The 9,977-nt window shown below is 40.2% G+C and overlaps 1 protein-coding gene across 1 annotated transcript; it reads left to right on the top strand.

Annotated features, from left to right (window-relative positions):
• Positions 1–418: 418 nt before the first annotated feature.
• On the top strand, positions 419–3,032 carry LOC128555920 (uncharacterized). The gene is made up of 7 exons (XM_053539739.1): positions 419–595; positions 719–869; positions 964–1,151; positions 1,276–2,114; positions 2,279–2,411; positions 2,446–2,618; positions 2,780–3,032. Exons 1-7 carry the CDS (start codon positions 419–421, stop codon positions 3,030–3,032), a joined length of 1,914 nt encoding a protein of 637 aa, XP_053395714.1.
• Positions 3,033–9,977: the final 6,945 nt, after the last annotated feature.

Below are 9,977 nucleotides of genomic sequence, written 5' to 3'. Positions count from 1 at the left end.
GCGTGGTAATTTCAGTTGTTCCATCTGCTGCCATTTGAGAACTATTTTCTTTCAGCGGATTGTGAAATCTATGGTGGTAATCAAAAAATCAATTAAGCCGAAATTACATTTATGTATTATTGTAGTTCCACCGGATGGAATTGTCTTCGACAATCCGTCCAAAAACGACAAAAGAAACCAACAAATCAAAATAAACGACTAGCATGGGTTAAACTAGATTTATACTAGGAAGGTTTTGACTAGATCAATTTGAACTGTAGTCTGATGTCAACTGAAAAACCATGAAGATTAAATGACAGTAATTGCTAAAAAGATGTCAAATCAACAATTTAAGAAAACTGTCATTGTTTTACGAAACAATTTAACAAAATGAGTTTCAATTCAAAACAAAATCTTGAAATTCCTTTGGTACTCTGTCATGCTGCATCGATTTTCTCCTTGGAGAGACAGGCAAGACGTACCGGATCAGGAGGCACTGGAGGGACTGAAGTGGGACCATGATCACAATCTGGAGGCACTGAAGGTACAGTGGGACCAGGATCAGAATCAGGACGCACTGAAGGGAGGGAAGTGGGACCAGGATCAGAATCAGGAGGCACTGAAGGGAGAGAAGTGGGACCAGGATCAGAATCGGGAGTTACTAAAGGGAGAGTAGTGGGACCAAGATCAGAATCAGAAGTCAATAAAGGGAGAGAAGTTGGATCAGGATCATTATCAGGAGTTACTAACGGGAAAGAAGAGGGACAAGGATCAGAATAAGGAGTCAATAAAGGGAGAGAAGCTGGACCAGGATCAGAATCAGGAGTCACTAAAGAGAGAGAAGTGGGACCAGGATCAGAATCAGAAGGCGCTGAGGGACGAGAAGAGGGGCAGGATCAGAATCAGGAGACACTGAAGGGGGAAAAGTGGGACCAGGATCAGAATCAGGAGACACTGAAGGGAGAGAAGTGTGATCAGGATCAGAATCAGGAGGAACTGAAGAGAGAGAAGTGGGATCAGAATCAAAAGACATTGAATGGAAAGAAGTAGGACCAGGATCAGAATCAGGAGGGACTGAAGGGAGAGAAGTGGGACCAGGATCAGAATCAGGGAACACTGAAGGGAAAGAAGTGGGACAAGGATCAGAATCGGGAGACACTGAAGGGGGAGAAGTGGGACCAGGATCATAATCAGGGGACACTGAAGGGAGAGAAGTGTGATTAGGATCAGAATCAGCAGGAACTGAAGAGAGAGAAGTGGGATCAGAATCAAAAGACATTGAATGGAAAGAAGTAGGACCAGGATCAGAATCAGGAGGGACTGAAGGGAGAGAAGTGGGACCAGGATCAGAATCAGGGAACACTGAAGGGAAAGAAGTGGGACAAGGATCAGAATCGGGAGACACTGAAGGGAGAGAAGTGGGACCAGGATCAGAATCAGGGAACACTGAAGGGAAAGAAGTGGGACAAGGATCAGAATCGGGAGACACTGAAGGGTGAGAAGTGGGACCAGGATCAGAATCAGGAGACACTGAAGGGAGAGAAGTGTGATCAGGATCAGAATCAGGAGGAATTGAAGAGAGAGAAGTGGGATCAGAATCAAAAAATTGAATGGAAAGAAGTGGGACCAGGATCAGAACCAGGAGGGACTGAAGGGAGAGAAGTGGGACCAGGATCAGAATCAGGAAACGCTGAAGGGAAGAAAGTGGGACAAGGATCAGAATCAGGAGACACTGAAGAGAAAGAAATGGGACTAGAAGACACTGAAGAGAGAGAAGTGGGACCAGGATCAGAAACAGGAGACAGTGAAGAAAGAGAAGTGGGTCCAGGATCAGAATCAGGAGACACTGAAGGGAGAGAAGTAGGACCAGGATCAGAATCAGCAGACACTGAAGGGAGAGAAGTGGGGTCAGGATCAGAATCAGGGGAACTGAAAGTAGAGAAGTGGGATCAGAATCAAGAGACACTGAATGGAAAGAAGTGGGACCAGGATCAAAATCAGGAGGGACTGAAGGGAGAGAAGTGGGACCAGGATCAGAATCAGGAGGCACTGAAAGGAAAAAAGCGGGACAAGGATCAGTATCAGGAGACACTGAAGAGAAAGAAATGGAACCAGGAGACACTGAAGGGAGAGAAGTAGGACCAGGATCAGAATCAGGAGACACTGAAGGGAAAGAAGTGGGGCCAGGATCAGAATCAGGAGACACTGAATGGAAAGAAGTGGGACCAGGATCGATCAGAATCAGGAAGCACTGAAGGGAGATAAGTTGGACCAGGATCAGAATTAGGAGGGATTGAAGGAGAGAAGTGGAACCAGGATCAGAATCAGGAGACACTGAAGGGAGAGAAGTGGGACCAGGATCAGAATCAGGAGACATTGAAAGGAAAGAAGTAGGACCAGGATCACAATCAGAAAGCACTGAAGGGAGAGAAGTAGGAACATGATTAAAATCAGGAGGCATTGTAGGGAGAGAAGTGGGACCAGAATCAAAATCAGGAGGCACTGAAGGAGGGGTTTGACCAGGATCAGAATCAGGAGACACTGAAGGGAGAGAAGAAGGACCAGGATCAGAATCAGGAGACACTAAAGGTAGAGAAGTTTGACCAGGATCAGAATCAGGAGACACTGAAGGGAGAGAAGTAGGACCAGGATCAGAATCAGAAAGCACTGAAGGGAGAGAAGTGGGAACATGATTAAAATCAGGAGGCACTGTAGGGAGAGAAGTGGGACCAAAATCAAAATCAGGAGACACTGAAGGAGGGGTTTGACCACGAACGGAATCAGGAGACACTGAAGGGAGAGAAGTAGGACCAGGATCAGAATCAAGAGGCACTGAAGGGAGAGAAGCGGGACAAAGATCAGGAGGTACTGAAGGGAGAGAAGTGGGATCAGAATCAGGATTAAGAGGCTCAGAAAGGAGAAAAGTGGGAACAGGATCAGGATCAGGAGACACTGAAGGGAGAGAAGAGGACCAGGATCAGAATCAGGAGGCACTGAAGGGAGGGAAGTGGGACCAGGATCAGAATCAGGAGACACTGAAGGGAGAGATGTGAGACCTGGATCTGAATCAGGAGGCACTTAAATGAGAGAAGTGGGACCAGGGTCAGAATCAGGAGTCATTGAAGGGAGAGAAGAGGGACCAGGATCAGAATCAGGAGACACAGAAGGGAGAGAAGTAGGACCTGGATCAGAATCAGAAAGCACTGAAGGGAGAGAAGTTGGAACATGATTAAAATCAAGAGGCACTGTAGGGAGAGAAGTGGGACCAAAATCAAAATCAGGAGACACTGAAGGAAGGGTTTGACCACGATCAGAATCAGGAGACACTGAAGGGAGAGAAGTAGGACCAGGATCAGAATCAAGAGGCACTGAAGGGAGAGAAGTGGGACAAAGATCAGGAGGTACTGAAGGGAGAGAAGTGGGATCAGAATCAGGATTAAGAGGCTCAGAAAGGAGAAAAGTGGGAACAGGATCAGGAGACACTGAAGGGAGAGAAGAGGACCAGGATCAGAATCAGGAGGCACTGAAGGGAGGGAAGTGGGACCAGGATCAGAATCAGGAGACACTGAAGGGAGAGATGTGAGACCAGGATCTGAATCAGGAGGCACTTAAATGAGAGAAGTGCGACCAGGATCAGAATCAGGAGTCATTGAAGGGAGAGAAGTGCGACCAGGATCAGAATCAGGATACACTGAAGGGAGAGAAGTAGGACCAGGATCAGAATCAGAAAGCACTGAAGGGAGTTGGAACATGATTAAAATCAGGAGGCACTGTAGGGAGAGAAGTGGGACCAAAATCAAAATCAGGTGGCACTGAAGGAGAGGTTTGACAAGGATCAGAATCAGGGGACACGGGAGGGAGAGAAGTAGGACTAGGATCAGAATAAGGAGACACTAAAGGAAGAAAAGTGTGACCAGTATCAGAATCAGGAGACACTGAAGGGAGAGAAGTGGGAACAAGAACAGAATGTAGTCTAGAAGACCAAAATCAAAATCAGGTGGCACTGAAGGAGAGGTTTGACAAGGATCAGAATCAGGAGACACTGAAGGGAGAGAAGCTGGACTAGGATCAGAATAAGGAGACACTGAAGGAAGAAAAGTGGGACCTGGATCGGAGTCAGGAGGCACTGAAGGGAGAGAAGTGGGACCATGATCAGGACCTGGATTAGGGTTGACACCTATTTCTTCTGTGTCACTTTCTCCTTCCTCCTCATCAGAAATAATTTCTTATTTGATTGGGACAACCCTGAAACGGGAAGATTTTCTTTTTATTTTCTTGCCTGCATGTTCGGCTGTGACCATGCTTCTCTTTTTGTCTGTAATTACATATGGGGTTGGGTAATGTGGGATAGTCAACTTGGTTTCCTTAGTTTGCTTCACCGGCACAGTGTCATCTGGGTTCGGGGTGCATTCTCCCACGAAAAAAAATGAATTGCAGAACAGTTCTTGTGAATTTCAACGTATATTTGGAGATATACTCTCCCCACTTTTGGAAAATTAATAATTATACCTGTCATTATCATGAACATGCCCTGGACCTGTGTGGCTTATCTAAAGAAAATTCAAGCAAAAATGATGAAGTTCTCAAATACAGCTTTTATGTAAAACAAAGGTGATAACTGTCTAGATCTAATGCAGTAAAAATCTGAAAATCGGACCCTCCAAAAACCAGAATCCTCTGAAAATTGGACGATTTTCAATGTCCCAAATTTTCCTCTTATAAGCACTCTGAATACCGGAAACTCTGAATTCTGAAAACCGGACGATTTTTCATGGCCACAAAGGAATATTATACATAAGAACTCTGAAAACCGGACAGTTAGTGTATTTTTCAAAGTAACAATCACAAATGTTCCTTAAAACATTTACATATGTATCTGTGTGTTTCTATTTGTACATAACCTATCTTAATATAACAGGCAGAAATAATTGTTCTATTCTTGTACAGGTGATTTTTCATAAAATTACATTTTTTTCGGAATAGGGAAAAGACAAATATTCTTATTACTGATTAAAAATCGATATTTTCATGATTTATAAGAGCTAGTCAATTCATACCTCCAAAGTACATTAAATATTGAATAGAATATAGCATAAATGCAAAATATGGCATATTACTGTCCAAGGCATAAAAGTGGCGTTATAATTATACCCTGATCATGAAGCTAGTAATTGTGTTCGACTCGGGTGTCTCAAGGTCTTATCAACATTTTGGAGCTCAAACCAGTTACTTAATTTTCTTACCTGTTGAAAAAATGTAACATACATTAAGTATTGAATAAAGTACGGTATATATGCAAAATGTGGCATACTTCTGTCAAAGGCACTGTCATAACACTGGCTTTGCAAGCATATCCAGATTATGAAGCAAGAAAATGTGCGTGAGCCAGTATGACTCGATGTCCTATCAATATTTGGGAGCCTATATATGATACATCTCAAATAATGTAACATACATGTAATATTGAATATGATAAAGTAAATGTATACAATGTGACACACTACTGTCTTACCTCATCACAAATAACGTAACAAACATTAAACATTGAATATGGTACAATAAGAGTGTGAAATGTTCTATATTGTTGTCAAGAGCGTAAACCGGACTTGATTATCATACCCAGATCATGAAGCTAGCAAATAATTGTGAGTCAGTGACACGAGGTTCTATTAATATTTGGGAGCCCAAACTAGATGCTTAGTTTTCTATCCTGATCTTAAATAACGTAACATGCATCAAATATCAAATATAAAAATGAAAATGCCAAATGTGGCACACTTCCGTCAAAGGCGTAACCGCGGCCTTATAACAGGGTGGCGAATCACGTGATCGTTGTACGTCATATCGCTATTCCGCAAAGAAGAAATTATCAACAAAAGTTGTTGATTCAAATCTTCAATATAATGTAAGTTTTTTATTTCTCAACCAATTTCTATGAAATATATTGCATGCGAAGGAGAAAACAGTATTATATCTCCAATATTAATGGTTTCCTTCTAGACCGTCGCTAAATATACAAACACCCTGGAAAACCTGTTCTACTCGGCCCGATCGCATTGGCTTATCCACCAAGAAAATGTTATTTTTGAAATGTATTTTATACAAATTCTGTTCTAGTGGTCATGTATTCGCACAGAAAACTTCCAAAGTTTTCTAATTACTCGAATGAAACATATTTAATACGTAATCAGAGTATTTGTGAAAGGAAAAAACGTGTATTTTGCGAATATGTTAATCCACCAAGAAAACAATTTTACGCTAATCCACCAAGTCAGCTACCATAATCGTTCAGTTTGACTTGCAAAGCGGTTTTGCTATTTACAGATATGAGTTTTGAAATGGAGAGATACAAAATGTAAAAGCAGGGATAGATATTTTAAGGATATACTGATATATATTCGGTTAAAACATACGTCGTATAAAACATTAGTTAGTAATAGTTAAACATTGATAAGGAACTTGAATGTTTGTACGCAGCACTACACACAGAGCATCTTTTCCGTTTTTAGCTCGAATATTCGTAGAATAGTAGAGCTATTGTACTCGCCCATGCGTCCGCGTCCGCGTCCCGATTTGGTTAAGTTTTTGTATGTAAGCTGGTATCTCAGCAACCACATGTGGGAATGGATTGAAACTTCACACACTTATTCACTGTGATAAACTGACTTACATTGCATGGGTTTCATAACTCTATTTTGCTTTTTTACAAAATTATGCCCCTTTTTCGACTTAGAACTTTTTGGTTAAAGTTTTGTATGTAAGCTGGTATCTCAGTATTCACTAATGGGAATGGATTGAAACTTCACACACTTGTTCACTGTCATGATCTGACATGCACAAAGCAGGTCCCATAACTTTATTTTGCTTTTTTACAAAACTATGCCCCTTTTTCAACATAGAAATTTTTGGTTAAGTTTTTGTATGTTAGCTGGTATCTCAGTATCCACTAATGGGAAAGGATTGAAACTTCACACATTAGTTCACTGTCATGATATGACATGCAGTGCAAAGGGTCAATAACTCAACTTTGCATTTTACAAAATTATGCCCCTTTTTCAACTTAGGAGTTTTGGGTTAAATTCTTATATGTAAGCTGGTATCTCAGTACCCACTAATGGGAATGGATTGAAACTTCATACACTTGTCCAGTGTCATGAGCTGATAAGCACTATGCAGGTTGCATAACCCTATTTTACTTTTCATATTATGCCCCTTTTCGACTCGTATTCATTCAAGCAAAAAGGCTGTTGAAAAGTCGAGCGTTGCTGTCCTCCGACAGCTCTTGTTCTTCTGGATGTGTTGCCATATGAGACTTTAGCCCAGAGTACTTGCTTGCCTTAAATCCACGAATATCAACTGAATATTTCTGGTCTTTTTTTCTCATTTCTTTCGTGCTCATGATTGTGTAGAAAAGTCTTTGTGGCATGTGGTACAAGCAAACTGTTTGTTTTCTCCGCGAACGCTGCACCTGTAATAGAATATGTGAGACACTCAGTAAAAAAATCATAGACGCTGAATTATCTGGATTAATTATTTCCTGGTACTACTCTCTCTAAAATACATCAAGAAGGCTACACGAGCGCGATCATTTTCAGGAACGGAAGCAGCTGGTTCATATCTCAATGTGACAGTTGTATGTGTAACTGCGCCCACTTATTCATTTGAACTCGGTTACGCATAAAACAAATGTTATTGGGATAGAAACCAGCCATCCATTTTCATTCCCGTAATTCATGGCGTCCGTCTGTCTATATACTATTATATAATATATAAAATAATTTGTCCTTGGCAATCGAGTACCTATGCTCTATAAGAGAGATACTGAAAAAATGTTACAAGCCTCTAAATTTTTCAAAGTTTAACCCCTACGTACATGGATGATGGATGACTATTGTGTCTATGGAGCCCATGATTACAATACTTATTACGTGACAGTTTTCGCAAGAGCCATACTTTTACGTGCAAAGAAGCACAGTTCTAACACGTCCCGCAACATTTCCTATATAAACAAGCGCGTCCAATTGCCGTCCGTGTTTGTTTGTTTTTTTTTTTTTTTTTTTTTTTTTGACATTACAATGCACTGATGCAATGTGTGAAACATAGTTCGGATACTTTAAAAGATTTTGTCGTGTTAGAGTCGAAATAATAAACATGTTTCTATATTCTATCTACGATTAATATATGGGCAGTCGTTTGGATGCGAGTAATTAAATCACTCGTGCTACGCACTCGTTATTCAATTAATACGCATCCAAAGTCCCGCCCATATATTATTCACCTGATAAAATATAGAGACATAGTTTTATTTCCTAAGTATATTTCATTCCTATCAAGGCCCGAGACCCATCCTGCATGTTGGATGGTGTGATATGTACATTTATGAAAAATTGATACATTTATGTGTAAGCTATATATCAGACACGAAATATTGTTATTTAACTCTATATAATAGGTTTGAATCCCTCGTGAGACTTGGCATTTGATTTAGTCAGCGCGGTGCTGTACATCGTATGCTCTCAGGCTTTATAAAGTTATATAAAATTCGATTTATAAATGTATAAGATATAGCCCGGATTCGTAGTTTACAAACTGAAGGACAGTAGCAACAAAGCATACCAATATTTGCCATACAGATTGATCACTAATTATGTCTGCAAATTGTACTAGTGTAAATACTAGTATGTTTATTACCTGTGTCGTCGTAGACTTGGGCGAGAAGCGAATGACAATGGATCGGCAAAGAGAAGCGAATGACAATGGATCGGCAAAGTACTAGCAGGCTCTTTCTCATGGGTTTATAGATTTCTTTTGTACTTAAAACTTCTTCCACAAGTTCCACAGAGGTTAACTAAATCAACCGTTTCTGGATCGGCTATGCTCCTGAAAAAAGGACTTGGTGGATTAGCGTAAAATTGTTTTCTTGGTGGATTAGCACATTCACAAAATACACGTTTTCCCTTTCACTGCTACTCTGATTTCGTATTAGATATGTTTCATTCGAGTAATTAGAAAACTTTGGAAGTTTTCTGTGCGAATACATGACCACTGGAACAGGATTTGTATAAAATACATGTCAGAAATAACATTTTCTTGGTGGATAAGCCAATGCGATCGGGCCGAGTAGAACAGGTTTTCCAGGGTGTTTGTATATTTAGCGAAGGTCTAGAAGGAAACCATTAACATTGGAGATAGAATACTGTTTTCTCCTTCGCATGCAAGATATTTCATAGAAATTGGCTGAGAAATAAAAAACTTACATTGATTTGAAGATTTGAATCGACGACTTTTGTTGATAATTTCTTCTTTGCGGAATAGCGATATGACGTACAACGATCACGTGATTCGCCAACCTGTATAATGATACCCAGATCATGAAGCTAGCAAATGTGTTTCAGTCAGAGTGACTCGAGGTCCTATCACCATTTGAGGGGCGAAACCAGATACATAATTTTCTTACCTGATGAAAAATAATGTAACATACATTAAGTATTGAATAAAGTACGGTATAAATGCAAAATGTGACATACTGCTGTAAAAGGCGTAACACTGGCTTTACAATTACATCTAGATTATGAATCTAACAAATCTGCACGAGTCAGTGTGGCTCGAGGTCCTATCAATATTTGGTGGCCCAAACCAGATACATAATTGACTTACCTCATCAAAAATAATCTAAAATAATTAAATATTGAATTTAGTACATCATAAATGCAAAATATGACATACTGCTGTCAAATGCGTTACACTGGCTTTATTGTCATACCAAGACCATGAAGCTAGCAAATGTGTGTGAGTCAAAATGACACATGGTCTTATCAATACTTGAGAGCCAAAACCTAGTACATGTTTTTTTTTCTTCATCAAAAATAACGTAACATAAATAAATATTGAATATAATACAGCATAAATGCAAAATGTGACATACTGCTGTCAAGAACGTACCACTGACTTGATAAGCATACCCTGATCATGAAGCTAGCAAATGTGTGCAAGTCAGA

This window comes from Mercenaria mercenaria, chromosome 3 (assembly GCF_021730395.1).
Source record: "Mercenaria mercenaria strain notata chromosome 3, MADL_Memer_1, whole genome shotgun sequence".
NCBI classification, from domain to species: Eukaryota; Metazoa; Mollusca; class Bivalvia; order Venerida; family Veneridae; genus Mercenaria; species Mercenaria mercenaria.
Note: the sequence above shows the minus strand (reverse complement) of the source record. Positions and strands in the feature narration are given on the sequence as shown.